The sequence below is a fragment of the Octodon degus genome, unplaced genomic scaffold (assembly GCF_000260255.1).
Source record: "Octodon degus isolate 3935 unplaced genomic scaffold, OctDeg1.0 scaffold00163, whole genome shotgun sequence".
Lineage (NCBI taxonomy): Eukaryota > Metazoa > Chordata > Mammalia > Rodentia > Octodontidae > Octodon > Octodon degus.
In genome coordinates, this window is record NW_004524739.1 from 4,575,470 (window position 1) to 4,601,561 (window position 26,092).

The window sequence follows — 26,092 nt, forward strand, 5'->3', positions numbered from 1 at the left end:
TTTGTTTTTGTTTTTTACTAAAATGAGGAAGTGGGGAAGAGCTATTTGCAAAACTTGCCAATGAGGCAAATGAGTTAAAAACCTTTTTTTCTTTTTTTTAAAAAACTTTTTTTGTTAAACCAACCACCCTGAAAGTTTCCATATATGGAATATAGATACAACATTGAACAAAATATGTGGCCTCCCATGTACATTGGTTATCTATGTACAAGTATCCTATACACCAGTAAAACAGCAGGGCAATTAGTCAATTAAAAAAAATAATTAGTACATGTTATGTGTAATAAAATTAAATTTACAAAGGCTTTTCCACTGGTTGATTTGATTCCTTTTTGGAGGAGGGAGCAATCCCAGAGCAACCATTTGCCCATCTCAGGTTCTACACTAGGACATTTCAGGTTGCTGGTTGACCTGCCAGGGGCCAATGAGGTCAGTGGGAACGGGTCAGGACACGCTGCTCAGATGATACCATTAGGAGGGCCACAGATAGGCCCCAAGTCCACTCCATTTTTCATGTAGTATTTCTCCAGCTTGGCCAGGATGTGCTTGCCATAGGTGTACTTGCGAAGAGTGGCGATGTGGGGCCGGATCTGGAAAGGAAAGACAAGCTGGGTTATGACGGCCTTGGCTCCGGCACACACCACAGTTGAAGTGCACTGTGTGCACCTTCACCGCGACACCCTCCACTAGTTCAGCAAGTCTCTTGAGCTTCTGAGTTTTCGCTACCTGCCAGATGAGAGGAGCAGCTCTTTCCAAGTACTGACGCAAGGAGTACTCAGGAGTGCTCAGAGGCCAGTGACACGGCCAGCTGCACAGTGCTGCCCGAACTGTATCCAGACTCTCCTAGGCAGTAGGGGTGTGCTGCTGGGTACCCTGGGCACACCACCTGAGCCCACCCCCCATTTCACAGGGGATCACAGAAAGCTAGCAGAAACAACAAAAATGATAATCAGTATAAGCCAGTGACTACTCCCATTTTATCTGGTCAAAAAATGAAGGCAAACCAGTACTCAGTCAAGGTGAAATGGCTGACAAGGGTTGGCACAGGTATATGAGCCCAAACTGCCTGCCTCGTCCAGAAATTCCTCTCTCCGCATGCTACTGACTTCTCTGCAGCTCACTTCTACAAGCGTTCTCCTCCACACTGTGCTTTGAGGCCAATCCACTTCAGGAAGACTGGTGCACCTCACTCACCAAGAGATGGCTCTAACAGCTCAACAGGGCCTGCTCTCCACCCTCCAGCAGGGTTTACTACTGAACAACCACCAATCTTTACACAGACAGGAGAGGACCAAGGTTCATAAAGCCATTTCCCCATTCAAACTTGCATGTGCAACACCAACACACTGGATAGCAGTCAGTGTTTGCTTGAGAGGGAAAGCTCCGGATGTCCAGCCACTGTCCAGCTGCGCCCTCAAAGCAAGGAAGGGCCACCTAGAGCTAGAAGCCACTTAGGAACTCACACAGGACACAAGACTCAAATCAAATGCTAAATTCTCACCTAAGACCTACATGGGAAAACGACAGGTAATAAATACTCCAGATTCTAATTCTGAGCTGTGTGAAGCAGACAACTTAACTCCTTCTTAAATTTATCTGCAAAAAAGAATGCAACAATGTTACAGTTTTATTTGGGTTGTAGTAAGGGCTATGTACATGACAAATGTTTTTCATCATGCTTTGATCTGGAATTTGAGGTTCAAGATTCACTTACTTTTTGGTAGCTCTCCTAGAATGCAACTTAAATTCAAGCTGGCTAATGAACCAAGTCATGTAATTCTCACACTTTTCCTCCTAACAAAATAGTAATAACAGCTGAGAGTGGTGGATCATGCTTGTAATCCCAGCTCTTGGGAGGCTGAGCCAAAAGGACTGCTACAAGTTTGAGGCCATCCTGGGCTATAAAGTGAACTGCATTAGTAAAATGCTGCCTCAAAAAGATAACACTTGGTGTGGTGGCACACACATATAATTCAAGGCCTTGGGAGGCTGAGGCAGGAAGATCTCCGTGAATTCAAGGTCAGCCTGGCAATGTTGAGTTCGAGGCCAGCCTGAACTGCATAGTGAAACCCTGGTTCAAACTAAACCAACCAACCAACCAAACAAATGAACAAACAAAACAACAAGGGGGACAACTTTGAGGGTCCCTTAGAATTTCTCCCACCAAGAAAAAAACTTGACTAACCTGAGAACCCAATTTGGTCTACTTTTCTTCAATCCTAGAGCCATCACCAACTAAGTAGCTTAGCTACTTTAACAGTTCCTATCTAGTTTCATCACTGTCTTCTCTCCTCCAAGTTAAAAACTCATTAGCCAGGAAAATTATCTGGAATGTGGAAGCAACGCTGTCAGTTTTCTGCCTTATTGAACTTGCTGAACTTCTTCAAATACAGCCTTCTTTCTCCTGCCCCCAAGTCTGCACATTGAGCTTTCTCTTTCTGGAGTGGTTATTAAAATGTCCCCCCTTAAGAAGGCTTTTCTGTACCCACACATTACAAGAGACACCCTACCCCACCCACATAGTCTCATATGACCCACCTACAAGTCCATTATTCCCTGGAACTATGGTACCAATCTGTGTGCCATATGGTATCACCAATATAACCTTGCTGAGAGGAGGGCCTGCTATAGAGTATGAAATGCATACTTAAGTGTTCAGTGAATGAGAAGATGCATTTTAAATTCTATATATCTCCAACATTGCCTCTGCCTTCCCCAGCATCTTCACATACTTATCTGTGAAACTCAACCTGAGGACTCTGGGCTTCCCCAGCTGCCATCACTGCCAACACAAACACCAGAGCCTGGTGGTTTGGATGTGAATCGGACGGGGTGCGCATCTCGCCTGGCTCAGAACTCGAGTCCATAACAAAGATTCTCATTAACGAACTTTGTTCTCAGTGAGGGCAAGTGGGTCATCACTGCCAGACGATGGCGACCCCTCCGACGAGAAGGTGAGAAGAGCCCCTGACTGACGGCTGGGGTCAGAAGCACCCTGAGACACGGGGCTCCCTGGCACAAGTACAAAGGGTGATGGGTGGACCTACCCTGTGAGTATTTCTGAAGCCCAATGCGTCTTCAGGGGATTTCTCCATCAGTTCTCCACTCAGAGCACCTAACTTCACAGACTACTGACCCTTTTCTCTGCCTCACACCTCCTTACCATTGTCCTTTGCAAAGTCTTCCTTCGGGAACACTGGGCAGGCCAAAGAGCCTCTCTCATGTGGGTACTACTGCCTTCCAACGCCCTTCCCCACCAGAGAGTGGGCAGCAGGGAGGGATCAGGTCTCAGCTGACTCTGTGATATCTAGTGCCTGGCACAAGGACCTGAATCCTTATGCCAGGCTATAAACCACCCTGGGCAAGTGAGTATCTGCCTAGTATGTGTTGGCAGAGTGAGTAAGAGACTGGAGGGAGAAAAAGAAACAATAGACCAGCTCACTGCTGGACTGATAAGCATCTCTTAAAGATGAAGGAGGAAAATACCTTACAAAAACTGAGCGTAAGACACTCAGAGGGTGGCAAACATATGAGGACAATAGTGACTCCACATACAAAGAAAAGGACTCAGGATGGGGTACAGTTCAGTAACAGCCAAGAAAGAAAGATGGAAAGACAGGTAGGCAGGCAGGCAGAAAGAGGCAGAAGAGATCTACCTTCCCTTTTCTTTTAGAAATGAACCCAAGGCCTTGTATCCCTTCTCTCTGATTATAAGTTTAAGGGCCAGCTAGATAGCTCAGCGGACTAAAGCACCTGCTTAGGTAAGCATAGGGTCCAGGGTTCAGTTCCTGGCAAGCCTATAATCCCAGCACCTGGAAGGCTGAAAACAGGAGGATCACTATGAGTCTGACCTCTGTAGCGAGACCCTGTAGACCCGGTACTAAATACATAGAAAAAAAATTTTTTTTTAAGTCTGTTCACCCACCTTATGCATGACAATCTTCCGCTGGCCTGGTTCTGCCACGTCAATCATCTTCTGGACCACGTAGTTGGCATACTGGTCCTTCATCATGGTGTATAAGGCACTGTGGGGACCGTCATTCATGGTGCACACCTCGTCAATGAGCACAGCACGCTCTGTACGTGAGGCATGGGTGACACACTTTTCTACAACGTTGCTGTAATGAGACAGATCCAGAGAAATTCTTAGAAGAGGATCCCCTGTGCAGCAAGTGAGAGCTAGCATTTATGAGAATGAATCCACCCACTGTCAGTTCTTAAAGAGTGTTCACCTCCACCATCTGAGGTATCCAACAGTCAATGATGTCTAACCCCAACCCATCAATCCTCTCTTCACCTCTGTGAGCTGACGGAAGGCAAGCATAAATCTCACTGATGCCTGTCTTCTGCTACCAGCACAGAGTGGCACTTAGCAGAGGCTCTCAGATTTAGTGAAGGAACTTTAACTTCAGGCCACCGCACCTCTGGTAAACTAGCACATGGTGCCTACAGGGAAGGTAAGAACAGGACCCTCAGGTCTGTCAGCATCTCTGAATATTTCACAAATATATCATATTGGGAAAGGAAAACAGGAGTGTGTACAATATGATTTTACACAGTCCATGGGGACTGTGGAAACCGAACTGTATGCTGCCACAATAATGGCTATCGCCATCCAAGAGTGACTACTCACTGCTGTTGAGTTCTATCAGACAGCACTACCCTGCCTGCACCTGTGCTTCTGCAGGAACGAAGCTGCATGACGTCAGAGAATAATGCATACTATGTGCATGTATAGTGCCGCAGCTAAGCCGAACCCCTGGTAGGAAGGACATGGGATGCAGAGCAGGGAACAGGGTTGAAGGCTTCACAAGCAAAGAATTCATGCAGGGGGAAAGAGCTACTCTGGGTCACACAACCCTCAAGAGTTGAGCATGATAGCACATTCCTGTAACACCAGAACTCAGGAGACTGAGACAGTATCAGAGTTCAAGGCCAGCCTGGGTTACAAAGGGAGACCCTATCTCAAAAATAAAACAAACAAAACAAGGAAAAGAACCTTAAAAAGTCTGTACCTAGCAGTACAGGATGCCTTTTCCTGCAGCCTGGAAGATAATCATTTAACTAAAGCTTGGAAATCACTAATGATTCCAAAGTAACTACTTTCTACGGCAACCTACCGCACATGTGACTATTCCATTAAACATTCCTCCTTATACACCAAATCACCAACTTTGGGTACTTTTCTTTCTCTATTTTTCATGTCATAATGTCATAAGACTTTGTTTTTATTTTTGCGGTACCAGGGACTGAACTCAGGACCTTGCATTTACCAGGCAAGTGCTTATTCTACTGAGCTCTCTCTCTGGTCCAACACTTTATAAATTTAAAATGAACATCAAGGAAAGCCTGAACTATAGCAAAACCTGTCTCAAAAACACAAAGAACCCTCCCCCCAAAAAAGACTAAAAACAAAACAAAGAACAGTAAACATTAATATGAAAGTTATATAAATACTACCCAGCCTGCAATTTATCCTAACAACCAGGAAAGAAAATATTCAAAAAATGTAAAGCACCATGCTGTATAAATGGCAGGACAGCTAGACTACTTAGAGCATCCCACTAACCCCCATGGAAGAGCCATCAATTTCTTCTCCAGCCTCTGTTACTTATAAGTCACCTAAACACAACCTGGGAATTGTGTGAAGCCAGCATGCTTCACTCTTGAGCCTGGACACTATGAAGTGAGAGATGAGGTTCTGAGAACCCTGAGGTTTATGGAGATATATAAACTGCCTATCTTTCAGGCTAAGGAGGAACCTGAGTAATAAAACATTCCACAATTACAAACAATTTAGCTCATTAAATAGCCAGTGAGGCACAGTGCTATAATTTTATTTTTATTTTTAGGGAAGGGTCTACAAGGTATTCAGGGTCTCACTACTAGATCAGACTCCTAGTGATTTGCTTGCTTACAGCTTCCCAAGAGCTGGGATTACAGGAACATGCTACCATGCCCAGTCTCAGTGTTATAATTTTAAAACACAGTCCCCAGATTTCACAGTGACTAAGCAGTGAGAAGCCTACGTAAGGGTCTTCATGCATTCCTGACTTTGTAAAACTACCTGAAAAGCTAGATATGCTAAATAAATAAATATCAATTTTTCTATAACTGGACTACTATTTACTCCTCTCTTCTGAAAAAGCAGCCATGGAATACAAAGCACATACCTTGCAAATTTGTGCTGACTTAATACAAGTACATTGCCCCGGATTTCTGCTACAATTTTGCTTTTATCCTCAGGACGACCATGCTCTAATACATGTTGGATTACGTAATTTCCATATTGATCCTGTTTGAGAAACAAGAAAAGTAAATGTATGTAAAAACCACTTCTGAGGTTTATTTAGGTCTTACAACTAGGTAATACATATCTTTCTTGTTCAGTCTGATGGCTTATCTGAACACTAAAACTAGAGAATTTTAACATGAATAGTAACAATTGCCTTTATTATAAAATAGGAACATATTACTAGACAAAGGAATATCTTTTCATCTATCGAGACATTCTTCTTGAATCTTCATTAATTACTGCATCTAAAAAGTAGGCCTAGCCAGGCACGGTGTCACACACCTATAATCCCAGCACTAGAGAGGGAGAAGAAGGAGGATCACTGAGTTCAAAGTCAACCTGGACTACCTAGTGAACTTAAGGCTGACCTGGGCTACACTGTGAGGCTCTATCTTAAAAGAAAAAGAAAAAAAAGTAGTCCTATACTTTTAAAAGTGGAGAGGAGAGTGTTCTGAGAATAGTCATTAGCAATATACAGGTAGTTAGCTGCACCTTTCTGTAATAAATTTATGTCCAAAACAGGTAGAAGAGAAAAGTATCAAGCCTGAAAGAGGTAACAAATTGGCTAAAATCCTTAGCTGGTCTAACAAAGATGAGACTGAGACACAGAGGAATTAAATGGTCTCCTTAATGTGACAAAGCCCACAATAGCTCCAGAAGTCACCTCTAACTCCAAGGTCCAGGCTCTCTCTAATCACAGCCCATAGTCACGAAACACAAACTAGACTGCTAGAAAAAGACTCATGGGTACTTAAGACATATTAACTTGTGGAACTGTGCTGATGAAACACAGCAGCACACGGTGTGCCAGAGTGTTCTGAGGCCCACTGGGGTAAGCCGCTCCTCTACTGGCAGCCCCACTACCTGTACAAGCTGCTCTGTATGCTGGTGAAGCTCCTCTAAAATAGGAAGAGTCTGGTCAGGAAGACAGTGCTCCAGGATTCTCTGAATCACTCGGCAGCCATAAGGATGTGTGGACAAAGCGAACACCTAGGGCAGACAATGTATAAAGAAAGTCAAAAATGACACTTGCTACTTTCACTGTTTAAAACACATTTATACACACTATCTCACTGATTTTCACAAATTAACCTAATGGTTTTTAAGTTCTCAGTACAAATATCAAGGGGTGTTATGTCTCTTGTATGTAAATCAATCCATTTCTTAATTCTTTTGGAAATTCATTTAATTTTCTTTAAGTCAGAATGAAAAACTTTTCCAAGTCCAAAAAGAAAAATCACAAAAAACACAGTTAAGAGCCATGACTGTCATTCAATACCCTACCCAAAAGATATGTATGTATGTATGTATGTATGTATCTATCTATCTATCTATCTATCTATCAATCAATATATATATATTTAAAAACAAACAGAAGGGATGTAGGTGTTCAATCAGAGACAGCTTATCCAACGCATGCAAGGAGGGCTGGGAGAAAATCCTAAATGACCCACAGGGAAGTGCCCCCCACCCCATGCTGAGGATTGAATTCAAGGCCTTGTGCAGGCAAGGCAAGAAACAAACCACTAAGCCACATCCTCAACCCCTGCATGGGCTTTGGATCAGACATTCAATCTTGATTCTGCCCACCCAAGCAAAAGGAGTTGTAACACAGACCTGTAATCAGGAACAATGACAGGAGCAGTAACAATAGCTGACGTGTACTGAATGCTTCCCCATCAAGTGTCAGTCACTGCATTAAGAGCTTTATGACTTTTATATAGGTAGCTTTTATGCTTAAAACTGGTTAATATACTGTGTTCTTCTTGAGTTTAGCTTTATAAAAGTGCTACACTCACAGCCTATAAGCAGTGTTAGAAATGTCACTCAACCTTACATTTCCAACATTCACTTATAAGACTGTGGATAACACTGTAGGTTACCCTGCAGAGATATATAGGATCCAATCCAAGATTCAGCTCATGGACATCCGCAATGCTTAGTATTTTCCCATAAGTGTAGTAATTCTTCTTCTTTTTTAAAATATATTTGGTTGTTGCAAGTTCTCACTACACAGTTCAGACTCATGGTGATCCTCCTACTTTCAGCCTCCACAGCACTGGGATTAAAGGCATGCTCCACTTCTCCCAGACTATGGCTGGCTCAGCCCACCCCAGGGGTGGGGCTGGCACAGCATGTGCTTTTTAGTCTGCTGAGCTATCTCGCCAGCCCAAGTAGAATAATTCTATTTTATATATGTCTACATAAGTCTCAGGGCATATACATTGTGCAGCTGTTACACGAGTCATGAAACTAGGCCTGAAATACCAGATCACTAGAAATACAAATGCTGAAATTTCAAAGATACTAAATGTTTTTCCAGAATGGCAGTTTGTTAGACTTTTCATTATTACCTGCAACTGAAGGGTGGGAAACAGTCTTTGGGGACTCTTTTTGGATCTCCCCCATTACTAACAGAATCAACTTTTCTCTTTGTCTAAGAGTTTAACTGAAATAGACTTCCATTTGTTTAACTGAAATGATCTTCAAGCCAATATGAACACTTCATAAATATTTGCACATTTGGATTTGTACCTGCACAATACCTCTGTGATATCTTTTAGCAAGAAAAACACCGAAGAGACAATTACTAGGTGTAATGAAAATCTGCTCCAAATATATCTGAGGTAAACGGGCATCACATACCTGTTTAACTAGGAAAACCATCCCAACAACCCAGGATGGCTTTTCCTTATTTTTAAGTAGGACCTAAAACACTTAAGCTGACAATTAGGTGCTGCATGGCAGAGCTCCATCCCCAGCTTATGCCATGAATTTTTAAGGAACAGGTCCCAACAACTAGGCTCCTTCCTATTGGTTGTGATCACAAAGTGTGCTTCTCTGGGTGAGGCAGGCTGGTGCTTCGGTTAAGCCCAAATACCTTTCTTTTTGGCTTCCTTTTTCTGATCATTTTCCTTGACTGGTTTCAGGAAGCTACAGCAACTCTTAAGTGCTTAATATGCTCAATATGCATATTAATCCTCATGGGAAGTAGCTTGCCTTTAACTTGGTTGTTTACACCAATGCCAACAGCATGCTGGGTAACATCTGTGTGGCATTCCTTTTTGCACGGTACCTGTCCCTTGATGTCTACAATATCACCTTTTTGTAGATTTGCAAGTATGTGGCCAAAAGAACAATGCCATGTTTTCTAAAAGGCCTAGAGAACATATACCAGATTCCTCTCCTCTCGTCCTTTGTGTTGGTCATTTTTGCAAATTACTGGAAGATCATGGTTCCAGCAGGCTGAATCAACTCTGCATATGTCTACTGGCAGTGTTTCTTCTATGAAATGTTATTTCATGCTTGGGCTCATTTTTCTCATTACATTATATTCCTTTCTTTGATCACAGAGGCTCTTTGTATGTTGCAGCTATCAACCGTTTGACACTTTCATCTTGATACTATCCTTTCCAGATACTGCTCAGTGGTAGAACATTCAATCAGCACATGTTAGGTCCTAGGTTCTATTCCCCAGCACTGTGTTCAAAGCAAATACACACAGGCGCACATATCTTGGGTCTTCCCATACCCGCTTCACACAGAATCTTGTCTTTCAAAACCCATATATACTTTTTTTTTAATGTGTTTTTGAGACAGGGTCTCACCATGCAGTTCAGGCTGGCTCTGACCTCACTTCATAGTCCAGGCTGGCCTCAAACCCATAGTGATCCTCCTGCCTCAGCCTCCCAAGTGCAGGAATTACAGCCATACACCACCACACCCAGCTAAGACCCCTGAATTCTAACTTTAGTCCATCTAATCATTGCAGTAACTGAAGAAATTTTTACAAAACCTACAAGAGTTGAAACCATTCACCAATCTAGGCTTAATCATATATGTTTCTGATTAACTATACCTGATTTTTACTACCAGTAAAAAAATCTACAGAGTTTGCTTCGGTTTTCTTTTAAAAATGTTATCACATACTCAAAAAGGCAATATATTTTACTTTCCTGTCCCTTAGAAAATAATTCAGAGGCAATTCAGGAAAGACCAAGGAAAAGTAACAACTTAAAAGCTGGTGTGAAGAATAGACTTTTGACATGGCAGTAAATGGGAAAAATTATAATTTATCTCTGCTATATGGCTACTTATGCAGTTCAAACCAATCTGAACCATACATTCCCTCCAAAAAATTTTAGGTAAGGGAAGCCTACTTATTTTAAAGATATATTCATGTATGACCTACAAGTTTATTTCTTTTTTTGGTGGAACTGGGGTTTGAACTCAGGCCCTGCACTTGCCAAGGAATCGCTTATTCGAGCCATCTCCCCAGCCCCAAGTTTATTTCTACAAATAAACAGAATCTTTAAAATGCCCTTTAAGGACTGTGGAGATAGCTCAGTGGCATAAGCGCCTGGCTGGCAAGCCCAAGGTCCCGAGTTTGATCACCAGTATCGCATGATCACCAGCCTGGAACTGGGCATGGTGGTGCACGCCTGTGATTCCAGCTCTAGGGAGGCTGAAGGAGGAGGATCACTGAGTCTGAACTGCATAGCGAAATTGTGTATCAAACTAAAATAAAACTATAAAATACCCTTTAAATAAAAGAACAGCCAGGCATGGCAGCACACACCTGTAATACTAGCACTTGGAGAGCTAAGGCAGGAGGATCACTGTGTGTTCAAGGCCAGCCTAGAATATATATTGTACAGGTCAGCCTGAAATACACACTAAGACTCTGTACCACCCCACTCCCACCAAAAGTAATGAAGCAATCAATAAATGTTAGGATAATAATATTTAATTGAAGAAAAATATTATTCATCAAATATGAGGTTTCATCTTAACAATTCTAATGACAGTGTTTCATTCCAACATGAGCGACATCTGCCTTAATGATGAAGAGAAGACCCAAAGACAGTTAAAAGAAGAAGGCTGGTAATACAGAGCCACCTTGGAGGACTACTTTTTGCTGCAGCCTTAGACAAACAAAGCATACTGAGCACACGCCACAAATTCTATTCTGTCTGCTGCTCACAAAAGAAACATTCATTGATTTGCTTCCTTTATTTCTTTTCCTAAGTCACTTACCTGACCTTTAAATGCATCAATGATAAACTGCAAAGACTGAGGCTGCACACATTCAATGCACTTCTGAACCACATGATTGCCGTTCTGGTCTTTGACACACTTGAGGACATGGCCATCTAGTTCCCGAACCATCTCATTCTATTGGATACAAGGAAAGAAAGCAACAACAGAATCACACCAAGCAATACCTGCACAGTCTAGTCTCCTTACTGAATTCCATTCAGTGACAATGCAAATGGAACAATGCAAATGTGACAGTATGACAATGTGGCAACAAGTCAGGGCTCAAGTTCTTCTGTGTGCTTACAAATCTACTATATAATAAAGGTTACTATATGGATAACCAGTATCACAAAAGATCTCTAAATTGAGAAAGACTTCTCAGAGCTTTAACACATTCATGATAGGGCCATAATTCATTTGTCTCGTTGTGGGTCAGCTTGAACCACTGGTGGTAAATATGTGATGGTAGCATCAGGTGGCTTTTTATTAACTTCATTAGTAAAAAGACCAATAAAAGTGGCATTTGTTTGTAGCACCACTCAATGGGATAATCATGCATGGTTCAGGCCAGTGGGCACCTGTTTAAAACTATAGACCTAAATAAATAAATAAATAAATAAAACTGTAAACCTCTTCACACAGAAAGGAATCGATTTGAAACAAACTATATTAAAAGATTTCACATGCAATTCAGTATTTTACTTTGACAACTCTGCTATGGCTTATTATTAATAATAGCAAGTATTAATCTAAAGTTGACCCCAAGTTGCCAATGCTATAATTACTGTGTTTTTACCCCCAGACTGCTCCTAACAGACCTATGCATTGGGCACTATTACAGATGGAGAAGCAAAGCACAAAAAAAGTTGAAAGATTTGTTCAAAATCTAGATCCACACTGCCAAGATTCAAACCCAAGCAATCTGGCTTCAGTGTGTGGAATGAGCATTTGTTGGCAAAGCAACTGTCAACTACATGTTCTTCACAGCCTTTCCATGCACATATATTTAGACACTGAGCCTGAGAGGAGTTAAACCATATATTTAAACTACAAATACAACCAGGTATGGTAGTACACACCTGCAGTTCCGGGCCTGCAGAGACTTAGCCCCAAAGACTTTATTTTATTTTTTTAAGCCCCTGATTTTAAAGCCAGCCTGAACAGCAAGAGAAAATCATGTCTCAAAAGAAAAGAAGAAGAAAAAGACTATAGGAGAAATCAGGAGAATAAGAAAGAATTCAAGCCCAGACTGTGGCATCACATTTATAATGCCTATAAAGGAGACAGGAATGTTTCCTCAGTTAACTAATGCAAACTATCCAAACAAGATAATGTAGACAACAGCCTATGTGTATATATGTGTGAATGTGAGAGCGGGTATGTGCCTGGTTAAGGACTGGGTGAAGGCAACAAAGGTATAGAAAGACAGATTCAGCCTGAAGCCCTGCCTCAAAAGTCATCTGCCTTAGGAATTTGAACAGAACTGACTGTGCATGGCTGTGCCCTGGTACCTGCTATCTAATTTCCTTCCTGCCACCCATTTCTGCTTACTGCAGTGACTGTTAGATAACTACAGTCACTTGAAAATGACGAAACAGTCTCAGTCCCTGAGATACAGAGTACGTCGGAGCAATTAAGATTACAATGGTAAAATATAAAGGAAAGTTTACTAATCAAATGCTAAAAGAGAAGTATCTAATCAAATAGCACAGAGAACAATTTACTTCAGAAATTTAATTAGAGAAAAGATAATGAATGATGCTTATACAATAGAAATATGAAGATAACTTATGAACAAAGGGAAAAATGTCTTCCCTAAATATTTTCTTGATTTGAAAGAAGTAAAATCTGTTCTAAGCTAATTTCATCATAATTTTATTATTTTAAATAAACCTGCATTTAAAGCACAGCACATTATCCACAGCAGGAAGAAATTCAAACCTAAAACAGAATAGCACAAGAGAAATAGGACCAGAGGAGAAAAAAGACACATAAATCTAGAAGACAGAAAAACCAGATTGAGAGTAAGGGGGAGGGTTTAACAAAAATCAAATAACAAACAAAAAAAAACTTCTGCACTATACTCATCCATCCAATTTGAAAAGAGTAAAATTTGAAAGTCAGAGACAAAACCCAACAGCTTAGCACATTCATGAGGGAGAATGGTGGCAGTGCCGGGGAGATATATAACAAAGCAGCACACTTCTGCATTCTTTCAACAAGTGGTCAAAAGAGCACATGGGCAAAACCTCTCGTGCTTAAAAGAAACAAGGACTGAAAACACAGCTTAGAGGAAGAGCGCTTGCCTTCAGGTAGCACAGCCAAGGCCCCAGGTTCACTCCTTCCTACCGCAAAAAGAAAAAATAAGAGGAAAGATTCAATTATCTAGGAAAACTAAAGTGTCCTATAAGCATTAAATGAAAGCTCAAAATAGCCTTACATTTGCTTTTAATTACTTACAAACATCAGATTTATTTATTTGGTACAGGTTCTCGCTATATTCTCAGGCCAGCCCAGCATGCGGTACCAAGGATTGAACCTGGATCCTGGAGCTTGCCAGACAGGCACCTACACCACCAAGCTATCTCCCCAGCCCCAAACACCAGCTTTAAAAAAAAAAAAAAAAAAATTTCAATTACATCTCTAGCACAGAGCACTGTGTGAAACAAACCCAAACTCGCTGTCTTAATGTTGCCTCTGCCTTCCCCAGCATCTTCACATACTTATCTGTGAAACTCAACCTGAGGACTCTGGGCTTCCCCAGCTGCCATCTCTGCCAACACAAACACCAGAGCCTGGTGGTTTGGATGTGAATCGGACGGGGTGCGCATCTCGCCTGGCTCAGAACTCGAGTCCATAACAAAGATTCTCATTAACGAACTTTGTTCTCAGTGAGGGCAAGTGGGTCATCACTGCCAGATGATGGCGACCCCTCAAATGAGAAGGTGAGAAGAGCCCCTGACTGACAGCTGGGGTCAGAAGCACCCTGAGACACGGGGCTCCCTGGCACAAGTACAAAGGGTGATGGGTGGACCTACCCTGTGAGTATTTCTGAAGCCCAATGCGTCTTCAGGGGATTTCTCCATCAGTTCTCCACTCAGAGCACCTAACTTCACAGACTACTGACCCTTTTCTCTGCCTCACACCTCCTTACCATTGTCCTTTGCAAAGTCTTCCTTCGGGAACACTGGACAGGCCAAAGAGCCTCTCTCATGTGGGTACTACTGCCTTCCAACGCCCTTCCCCACCAGAGAGTGGGCAGCAGGGAGGGATCAGGTCTCAGTCATCTCTGCTGCCCAGTGCCTGGCACAGAGCACCAATTTGTTGAGTACATGGTAACAGAAAGAGTAAACAAGAGGGAGTGGAACACGGGTGAAATGAAAGCTTTTGTGTGTTGTGATGGTCAGCTTAGGTTCAAGAAAATGGTAACATATGAACATTTTACCCATTTCTTTTTCTTCTTTTTTATTTTTTTTAATGTATTTAGTACAGGGTCTACAGGGTCTCACTACATAGATTGTACTTGTAGTGATTCTCCTGTTTTTAGCCTCCCAAGCACTGGGATTACAGGCGCGTGCCACCATGCCCAGTCTCAGTCTCAGTCTCGCACGCCCCAGGGGCAGGGCTGGCACAGTACACCAGAGACTGAGCCCTGGCTGCTGTGCTGTGCCTAAGCAGGCACTTTAGTTCACTGAGCTATCTGGCCAGCCCCCATTTCAATTATAGGTACAAAAAGCACCCAAACTGTGTAAGTGTATCTACTAATGGCTAAGTTCCAGTCAAAAAGGGTGTTGGAATCTACTGGTTTAACACAAGAGGCCTGACCCACTCTAAATGTACAAAACTACATACTTCATGCTTGCCATGCACAGAAACATAGCCATGAGCACTAATGCAACACTGTGAAAGAAAACCAAAGACTGACAGATTTATAGGAGTCACTGCACATTCCACGGAGAAACATCAAACACCAAGAGAAAAGTTAAAGGGGAAACTTACAATTACCTGCTGGTCTGAGGGAATAAATTCAAGAGCTTTCTGTATAACTCTGCAACCATACATCTGTAGTGCCAATGATAAGACGTGGCCTCGAATTCGTTCTGCCAAAGCCAGCTTCTGTTCATGGCTGCCAAACTAGACAGAACATGTGGGTGAACACCATTACTCAGGTAGAAGGAAATAAACCAGAGAAAGCAAAGCTTTCATTATTCTGCACCAATCACTGACAAAACCTCCTTTAGCCCTGTTACCTATGATTAACTAAAGCTTTTATTTTACAGATCTTTGTTTCTTCAAGCCAGTAGTGCTCAGTCCTTAATGAGAAACTTCATTTAATGTTACAATGTTTCGCAGATACAATTTTTGTTAAACAAATATTTAATCCTTAAAGCTATCATTAATCGATACTATCAAGTTGATCTATATCCCATTCATTATAAAAGCACATATATTTATTCTAAAATGATTACTGCATGAGAAGTACCTTTTTTTAGGGTTTCAGAAGATGCCTAAGAAAGATGGAAGGACATCTTGCAACAAAACACAGCACTGGAAGTACTGTGGGCCACTGGCTGAAAAGTGCTTTCATCTACATAAAGTTGAAGCCAAATCACTGTGTCTTTTAAAGAATTGTTACTATTTACATGAGCCAACAGACTTGGGAGGGGAAAAGCTAGCAGAATCAGAAGACTAGGGTAACCATTAACATCAGACTGAGAATGATTTTCTTCTTTCTTGTTTTTATTTTAAAGAATAAGCAACAGGGCCAGCCAGATAATTCAGCAGTTTTAAAACACCTGCTTAGGTAGACGCAAGGGACCAGAATTTGATCCCCGATGTACCGAGAGGGCAATTGAGACTGGGTGTGGCACAAGACTATAATCCCAGCACTTGGGAGGCTGAAAACACAAGGATCACTACGAGTCCAATCTGTGTAGTGAAACCCTGTAGACCCTGCACTAAATAAAAAGAAAGGAAGGGAAGGAGAAAGGAAGGAGGAAGGGAGGGCAACAACAAATTCCAATACAATGATAGGGGGTAAACAATGGTTAATATATTGGGTACTGTTATCTTTAAATTAGTTCTGCAGAGTACAAGGTATCAGCATTTAATTGTCCAAACAAACCTATCTTTTCAATGACCTAAGAAATTAGCAGTATAACTATTTTAACTATCATGTAGTTTTATCATATATATCTTATATATTTTTACGTTTGCTTTTCCATTTTCTCCATTCCCTCAATCTAGTTTCTCTTTCCTTTTGAAATTTCCTCCCATTTTTAAATAGCTGCTGTATATTTTGGATCTTATTTGTGCATTCAGCCTCTCACACTAGGGAGAAACAATATAATGTTTACACATTTGTGTCCGATTTATTTCACTTATGAGATGTCTTGAGTTGTATCCATTTACCTACAAAAGCCTCAAGTTTATCTTTCTTTATGGCTTAGCAGTACTCTAATACAGAAATAGACCACATCTTTTTTATCCATTCCTTGGTTCATGGGCAATTGGGTTGTTTCCAAGATCTAGCTATTACAAATTATGCTACCATAAACATGGATGTATATGTATCACTGTAGAATGATGTTTTCAATTCTCCTAAGAATATATAACCAGGAAGGGAATAGTTGGGTCAAAAGGGACCTCCAGCCCTAGTTTTCTGAGGAATCTCCACCCTGATTTCCACAGTGGTTGTACCAGTCTGCACTCCCACCAACAGTGGGGAAGGGTTCCTTTTTCCTGACAGCTCCTCTAGCATTTGTTATTGGATGAGTTTGTGATAATAGCCATTCTTTCCAGGGTGAGATGGAATCTCAGGGTTGTTTTAACTTGCATCTCTCGAATGACTAGTGATGTTGAACATTTTTTCCTATATTTATTTGCTGTTTGTATTGAGAATGACTTTCTATCATTGGCTTTATTTTCCTCTAAATAGCATAATTATGAAACTACAGAAGAATTCATGAATTCTCAACCTGCCCAACCCGCGCACTTTCTGGAAAAGGGCAAGAAGATCCAGGGAAGTTTCAAGCTTTCCCAAAACCACAGGGTTACATCCTACTTGCATGCTAAGCCATTCCAACCTACACCAGGCTGAGTGTAGCTCTCTAGAGCTGTGGTTCTCTATTTTTTGTATCCATGGCAGAACAGTAGTAAAGAAACATTCTAATATCAACAGTGTAAGAGACATACTGAAACTTTTTCTTTAGTATACAGTTAGAACTTAAGGCTTTATAACAAAAATGGAGATGTTAAAGACTGAATAGGAAGCCTTTTTTTTCCCCCTCTCATACTTAAGATTGAATCCAGGACCTCATGCATATGAGAAACCACTCTACACTCTACCACTGTGCTATATCCCCATTCAGTTGATTATTTTTTAAACTTTGAGGAATGGGCCTGTAACTTGCCCAGAATGGCCTCAACCTCATACTCCTCCTGTCTCAGCTTTCCAAACCTAGCCAGGATGACAGACATGTACCACCATGACCAGTAGAAGACATTTTAAAATCTTCATACTGAAAAATAAAGCGAGTTTGGTACTGTACACCTATAACCCCAGCACTTGGGAGGATGAAGCAAGAGGACTGCCACAAGGTGGAGGCCATCCTGGGCTTCATAGCACCTAGTCTGAACTACATAATAAAAAAAGCCAAACAGACAAAAACAAAAAAAGATATAAGAACTTCACAAGGTTGTTTGGCCACAGGTAGTATTCAAAGTTTTAATATTTATTGCTATAACAGCTTCTTAGTGTTAACAGCTTGTGCCTATTATGGTTTGTATCTGAATGTCCTCTCCAAAGCCTCACACATACAGAGATGTGGCTTTGCGGAAGTGAACAGGTCGTGCTGGTGCTACTGGTAGATTAGTCCCCTGGTGAGTCTACAATGGGAGGGGTATACAATCAGAAGAGATGGGGAACTAACTGAGGGCCTTCCTTAGAAGGGTGGTATCTCCCATCCTACCTTCAACTCTCTCTCTTGCCCTTTTTCTCTGTAACCCTGACGCCTTTCCTGACTGTCAGGACAGGAGCATCTTGTCTCCATCTGGGGTCTGCCACCATGCCATTCCTCCCTGGAGTCAGGTGTCTATAAAACAATGAAACTTACAGAATGGGAGCCAAACTAAAGTTCCTTTCCTTCAAGTTGTGGGGGTCGGGTATTATTTACCGCAGAAAGTTACAAAATGACTAAGCACCAATTGGATTTGTAACTTGCCAACAATGGTATGTAAAAAACTACTTTTCTGAAATTTTATCTCTTTAGAGGACAGACATTAACCCACCATTTTTTTTTAAATTTTTATTTATTTATTTGTGTGTGTGTGTGTGTGTGTGTGTGTGGCCAGCTCAGCCCACCAGGGGGCGGGGCTGGCTGGCATGTGGTGCTGGGGGATTGAACCGCGGTCCCTGTGCATTGCTAAGCTTGTTCTAAGTAGGTGCTTCAGACCACGGAGCCATCTCACCAGCCCCAACCCACCATTTTTATATTTTCTTTTCATAGATAATGTTAGCAACAATCAACATAATCAAATTAAGAGAGGCAAAGTAAGGGTCGGCCAAATAGCTCAGCAGATTAAAGTGCCTGCAAGCAGGTACAGGGGCCAGGGGTTCGATCCCCAGGCCTGCCATGCCAATGCCGGCCCCATCCCTGGGGCAAGCTGAGAAGCAACTGAGACTGGGCATGGTGGCACGCACCTAAAATCCCAGCTCTTGGGAGGTTATAAACAGGCGGATCAGTAGGAGTCTGATCTAGTAGTGAGACCCTGAACACCTTGTAGATCCTTCCCTAAAATACGAAAAAAAAAAGAAAAAGAAAAAAGAGAGAGAGAGAGAGAGAGAGAGAGAGAGAGAGAGAGAGAGAGGCAAAGTAAAAAGTAATGGCCAAAAGATCTTCCCAGAAGCATTTAATGAAACTAGATTCTAAAGAAAAACACTGGAGTTGGTGTTTAAAGACAATTTTCTAGAAATCTTTAATTCTTTTCATTTTTTACATCAGTTATAATCCTGCTAAAAATTACCTTAAAACAATGATTTCCTCCAAAAGTGATGTGTTTAATAAAACCATTGTGACACTCAGAAATAAATGTGCTGAGTCTTTAACAGGGACAGCTCTCCAACCACATTTCCAGAATAGACTAGCATAACCTGCTTGGGTATTTAAACCATATAGAATGAACAAACCAATGAATTGGGTTCATTGCTAATGAACGGAAGAAAAAACTAAAAAAACTCTTCAGAAAGACCACACACACTTTATTTTAAGGAATAGAAACAGAGCTGTTCTTTTAAAAAGGCAACGAAAGGCAAACTACTCTGGATATTCTCTAAAGTCAAAGTATAGAAAGAACAAAGACTTACTTCAAAGAACTTCTGAATGACATAATTTCCAAACACATCCACCATTAGCTGGTATGCAGCCTGGAGGATCTCATTGAAGACAAGCTGACGCTCAGCTGCTGTAGCACGCTCTAGTTTCAGCTGAATGAATCTGAAGCAAAAAGTAAAACGAGCAATTATAGCATTTAAAAACTTGGAAATTAATAAGTCACACTTTATTAGTTCTGAAATATGAGCTCACTTTAAAAATTTCTAAAAGAGGGAATTATTCCAAGTAGCGGAATGTTTAAAACTTCTAACACTTTTTTTTGCGGGGGGGTGGAGTGCTCAGTGTCTCCCTGTATAGTATAGGCTGGCCTTGAACTCACTTATGTAGCCCAGGCTGGCCTCAAACTTACAGGAATCCTCCACCTCAGCAAGTGGGACTGCAGGGATGCACTCCATACCTGACCACATTTCTTTCTTTCTTTTTTTTTTTTTTCCAGTACCAGGGATTGAGCTCAGGACCCTGTGTTTGCTTGGCAAGTGCTTATTCTCCCCGGCTCCCAATCACATTTCTTTATTGTAGGGTATGTACACAAAATTTTAAGTGCCTCTTGATTTTGCTTTTAGAAGTTAGCCCTACATCGGTAACCCAAAACTTATGACCCTTACTATATTCTTTAACTCATATCTAGAAATAGCAATATTCATTATCTTAAGTAGCAACTACCCAGTTTGCCTTGTTTACCTCAGGAAAATCATGCTGTCTCTGAATCTCACCTATTTAACTCCAAATATGAGCAGCACTTGTACAGAAGCAGGACACCAGAACTTAAAGTGAAGGAAGGTCACTGGGTGTTGTTTCAGTGGGTACAGGAAGAGGAGGGGAAACAAAAGGACACAGAAGAAGATGGGAAAGAAGTCTGGGTGATGTTTCATCTCTAGGAAAGTCCCTAGAGCAGCCAAACAGAATGAGGCAGACTAGTCTGGTCTGATGTTATGGCAGCTGCCACACTCACCTCTATAGGTAGAAGATCTACCTACTCTTACACAGCTGAGATCCAAACTTACATTTGAGGACTCTTCTCTTAGCAAAAGATTTTTTCTATTGCTTAACAGTAGCAAAAGTGGGTATATGCCTCACGTCAGCACTGCAGGAAGAGTCTTATGGACTGCAAACACAGACTCCTTTTTCAGAAAGCTAAAAGGAATCTACTCTACTCAAGGCTTTGTCCGAACACTTATCTAGTGACTCTCATAAGCCATGTACTTCTGAAATAAATAATGCAAAGTATAGTAAAAGCATACTTTGAATTATACTATTTCAAATTTGTTTTAGTATATATGTGTATGTGAGGCGTGCATTTTTTTTTTTTTAATTTTATTTAATACAGGGTCTCACTAAGCAGATGGGACTACTCATAGTGATCCTCCTATTTTCAGCCTAGCTAGCACTGGGATTACAGGCATGTGCCACCACACCCAGTCTCAATCAGCCTCGTCTCAATCAGTGGCTCAGCACATCCTAGGGTGGGGACGGGGCCGGCACTGGCACTGTATTCCTGGTTTTGAACTCTGGATCGAACTGGTCCCTGCATCTGCCTTAACAGGCACTTCAATCCGCTGAGCTATCTGGGTGGCCCTTTGGAGGCATGAATTTAAGGCATTACAATTTCAGTTACCTTAAGTGCCAAAGCCAAGTCCTCACCTGGACCCATGCTGGTCTTGGGAAAATTCCATTATATGTCCAGCAATCTCCCGCAATTGTAAATTAGGGTACCGATTGTTTCGGAAATCTTCCAAAAGTCTGCTCCTGCCAGAGGGCATAACATCAGACATTCCATATCGCAAACGAGAGGAGGAAAACAGGGTGCTGCTGGGGCTGAAGAGGCTGGAGGCACTGCTTGCACTGCGGTACTTGGCTTCAGCACCAGGAGCAGCAGAGATGTATCTTCCACTGCCATTTGTGAGTCCTCCTGTTGGTTACAGAATAGAAGAACTTAAGACCATTCTTAATATTGTTTAAGAGAGGAAAAAGCACCCTACACACACAAAATGCTCCATCATCTCTGATTTTTAAAAGAAAAATTCTGTTGCTTTTGTGTTAAGATTCAACTCTATTACTGCTAATTAGTGCTACAACTTTTAAAAAGCCAACTGACCAATCTAAAAGGAAACTTTTACACAAAGATTAGGGGGTGTTTTTTATCCTTTGGCAGTCGACTGCTAAGAAGAATGGTGCAAAATAAGCTATGGGTGGTGGCACAGGCCTTAACATCAAAAGTGAGAGGCTGAGGTAGAAGGATCACTGTAAGTCTGAGAACAGCATGGGCTACGCAATAGTTTAAGGCCAGCATAAACTACACAGGGAGACCCAATCTCAAACAACAACAATACTGCCAGCACAGCCCTCAGTAAGTTGCCTACTATGTGAACCTGGCACGTGAGTGCCACCAGAAAAGACTCAAAAAATGCAGTATCACATTAGTGGTTTTCTACTCTAAGGCCAGAGGAGATTCCTTCCATTCTTAAATAACCTTTTCTTCCACCTGAAACCCACCCATAAAAATCCACTTCAATCTATTTATAATAAGAAACCCTTAAAAAGCTTTCTGCAAAGAAATAATTTTGCTCATCAACAGAAATTTGGAAACCGCTAAGACATCAAAGGCTGAGGATAAGGGGTAGAAAAAATAAGATACACTCTGGAAAGTAGCTTTCGACAGGAAGTGCTTAACAATTTCTATGGATAGAGCCAGAAATGACTACAGTAGCATCAAACCGTGTGCCACTGATGCTCTGACACTGACGATGATGTTCTGACTGGTGACAATGGAGTAATAATTGAGTTCCTAGACAGGTAAGGTAGAGCAATATGGCCAAAGGCTTATCAGGTAAGTAAAGCAGAGCTGGGAATACAGCAGTGGTAGATACGTGTCTAACATGCAAGGCCATGGGTTCAGTCCCCAGCCAGCCACATACACAGAAAAAGGAGCGTAAGTATAACAAGTACATTTTTTATAAATTTTAGACAGTGCTATAGAAAGGTATGAAGCCTTCTGAGGGGTGGGGAAGTGCTGGAGATGGAAATCAATGCCCTGAGCAAACAAGGCAAAGTGCTCCAATACCAAGATACACTCCCAGAAAAACAGCTGTTTTTCTCCCTTTCATTTATTTTGAAATTACTATTATTCTAAGTTTTGAGATAGGGTCATGCTGTATATAGTTCAGGCTGGCCTTGAATTCACTGGGTAGCCTACGGTGGCCTCAAATTCCCAGTGATCCTTCTGCCTCAACCTCCCGAGTGCTGCAATTATAGGTTTGTGACACAAGGCTAGGTGCCCTCTCCTCATAAACAGCAAGAAAAAGTAAAGAATTACCACACAAACTACAAGGAGTTGAGATGCTTAGACTTACAACAATTCAGAACCCATGAGTAAGCTCACCTTGCTGAAAGGCTTTTTAACTTCTTCATGAGTTTTAATGAATGTCTGGTTTGGAATTCAATGGTCACTACAGAAAGGCACCTGGCTTGGATTTCTCCACAGAATTCCAGGCCCAACTTCAAAGATCTGGGTCTTAACGAAGGTGTTCAATTCTCCTAAATATTATTGCATTTGTCCTATGTCTATACTGTAAGTTTTTCTATATACTTTTTTCTATATACTTTTTTCTATATAAGGAATTCTCAATGGCCTTTTTTTAGGACAGAATTTTTTACGTTCCCATTTATGCAATAAGACATTAGGATTTGGAGAGATGAAATGCTCATCCTAACACACAGTACTCAACTAACTTGAATATTTTCTAATTCAAGAAAGGAAGAAAGCAGATTTAATTTGAAGAAGGTTCAGCGGGGGGGGGGGATGCGGCAGGAAGGAAGGGGGGAAGAGAAGGAGAGGGAGAGAGGGGGGAGAGGGAGAGAGAGTCCATGTTTCTAAATTGTTCCAGGCACTAAACTGTAAATGGTAAAACGACACAATAATTCACAGACTACTTTGTATGGGCTAAGCAGTATTTCTTTAAATATTAAACTAATGCCTATATGTCTGACTAAAGTTCTCTAGTTGTTTTCTGAGAAGATGCCTCACAAAAAGATCATCAATATTTGGTGACCAGATCTCACTAAGATGAAGAATATGAAGAAATTTTTTCCCAGTTTCTCATAACTCATATAACTACATGTACTTGTATCCAAACCATTATAGCCCTGAAGGTACTTGAATTTGCAACTTTAAAGAAACTTTTCTCCTGAGGCTTTAAAAAGCAGTTTCTCATTATTTCCCTGTTTTCTACAGTATTTTTCCAATGGAGGAATTCGTAAGACTGTGTCCCATAACAACTTTCCACAGAAATTAAGTGTTTAAATGTCTTCTTTACAACAGTTTTGTGCTCTAGTTCAGGGAGATGGGTCAGTGGAGTAAGCAATTCCCTAGCAAGTGCAAGGGTCTGAGTTTAATCCCTGGTTCTGCAAAAACAAAAAACACAATTCTACTTAAGGGCTATTAGTAGCCATCTAGTATGCCAATTGCTTGATGTGTATAATTTATTTCTGTTTGGTATTCATAGACCTTATACATGCCTCATAAACAAAGCCCCATCTTGTAAAGCCATCTTTCAAGAAAAACTCCTAAGCCCCCCCAGCTCTGCATGTAATACAGAACAGTCAACAGTATTCATCAAAATGTTTTAAAATTAAGCTCCTCCCAATCCAGTAACTAATGTCACACAGGTAGCCCTGAATTAAAGATAAAAGTAACAGGCCAAATAGTTCAGTGGATGGGGGCTGGGGGTTAGATCACTGGGCCTGCCGCCCCGGGGGCACTTAAGATGGCAACTGAGAATAAATCTCACTTTTTAAAAAATGATACTAGGGGCCAGGGAGATGGCTCAGTGGAATAAACGCTTCCCTGGCAAGCGCAAGGGCCTGAGTTCAATCTCCGGTCCCACCAAAATAGATAGATAGATAGATAGATAGATAGATAGATAGATAGATAGACAGACAGACAGACAGACAGACAGACAGACAGACAGATAAAATGATGCTAACAACTCCAACAACTTAGATGAGTAAATTTCCAGAATAGCATAAATTACCAAAACTGACTCAAGAAAAACAAAGATAGAACCTGTAAGACCTAAGAAGTGAAGGTACAAAATAAATAACTTAAGATCTTTCCACTCCTGAGTTCAATCCCCAGTTCCACCAAAAAATAAATAAATAAATAAATTAAAATCTTTCCACAAATAAACTAAGATAGCTTCATGGATAAATTTTGTAAACACTGAACACTGTTAATTCTCCACCAACTTTCAAAAAATAGAGTGATGTGCTTCCTAAAGGGCAATTTTCACCATAACACCAAGCCACATAAAAACATCCCAAGAAGGGAAAACAAAACACATTTCAGGAATATAGATGCAAAAATCCATGACGAAAATATTAAGGTGACTGCAACATGAACAGATGGGATTTACCCGTAGAATGCAAAGTTGGACTAACATCTAAAATTCACCTAACATACTGTAGAGTATCATATTCACAGGATAAAGGTTAAAAATTACATAATTATCAATAAATTTTTAAAATTTGTCAATATCCAAAACCTATTCAGAATACTCAACAACTTAGGAATAGCAGAAAATGTCCTCACCCTAATGACTGGCATCAACTAAGAACTAAGATCACACCCAACGTAAGAGATGAACACTACCAAGACTAGGAACAAGGCAAGGAAATGTGCTCCTGCCTATTTAACACAGTACTAGAGTTTCTACCAATGCAGTCAGACAAGAAAATAAGGAATCCAGATGGAAAAAATTATATTTAATCTTGTACATGGAAAATCCAAATCAATTCACACATTGATGTGCTCCTGCCTATTTAACACAGTACTAGAGTTTCTACCAATGCAGTAGACATTTTTTTTGGCAAGAAAATAAGGAATCCAGATGGAAAAAATTTAATCTTGTACATGGAAAATCCAAATCAATTCACACATCATCAGAACTAATAATAGTGAAGTTTGTAGGATACCAATCAATATGTAACAAATATAACAAATATAGATATGTTGTTGCATATCTATAAGCAAACAACAAAATTCAAAAAGAAAACTAGAACACAATGTCATTCATAATAGCATAAAAACTGCATGCTTAGAAGTACATCTAACAAAAGGAACATAAATCTTGCACACTCAAAGTTTGAAAATGATACTGGGACAACCAGGTAAAAGCTAACAGATAAAAAAAAAAAAAGACAAACATATCATGAAATACACAAATTAACTCAAGATGACTTGAATGTGAGAGTTGAAACAATGGAATTTCCTAGGATAAAAAATAAGAAAAAATCTTTAACACCTCCCATCAGGCAAAGACTTTTTTTTTTTTTAAATTTATTTATTTATTTGTGTGTGGGGGGGAGA

General features: G+C 40.9%; 1 protein-coding gene and 2 non-coding genes across 18 annotated transcripts in view; all 3 read right to left on the reverse strand.

Annotated features, from left to right (window-relative positions):
* Positions 1-26,092, reverse strand: part of Pum1 (pumilio RNA binding family member 1) — a 136,148-nt gene continuing 110,056 nt past the window's right edge. For 10 of the 16 annotated variants that reach the window (XM_023702989.1, XM_023702986.1, XM_023702985.1 and 7 more), the window contains 8 exons: positions 21,370-21,637; positions 19,701-19,830; positions 15,335-15,469; positions 11,333-11,470; positions 7,160-7,285; positions 6,174-6,295; positions 3,926-4,118; positions 1-590 (listed from right to left, as the gene is read on the reverse strand). In XM_023702989.1, the coding sequence (XP_023558757.1) occupies positions 459-590; positions 3,926-4,118; positions 6,174-6,295; positions 7,160-7,285; positions 11,333-11,470; positions 15,335-15,469; positions 19,701-19,830; positions 21,370-21,637 (1,244 nt within the window). In that variant the 3' untranslated portion in view covers positions 1-458. The remainder of the gene's footprint in view (positions 591-3,925; positions 4,119-6,173; positions 6,296-7,159; positions 7,286-11,332; positions 11,471-15,334; positions 15,470-19,700; positions 19,831-21,369; positions 21,638-26,092) is intronic. The other 6 variants (XM_023702990.1, XM_023702987.1, XM_004642918.3 and 3 more) reach the window with 2 other exon arrangements.
* Positions 2,845-2,929, reverse strand: LOC111813096. The gene has a single exon (XR_002818432.1). It is a non-coding gene; the product is annotated as a small nucleolar RNA SNORD103/SNORD85 (small nucleolar RNA).
* On the reverse strand, positions 14,171-14,255 carry LOC111813097. The gene has a single exon (XR_002818433.1). It is a non-coding gene; the product is annotated as a small nucleolar RNA SNORD103/SNORD85 (small nucleolar RNA).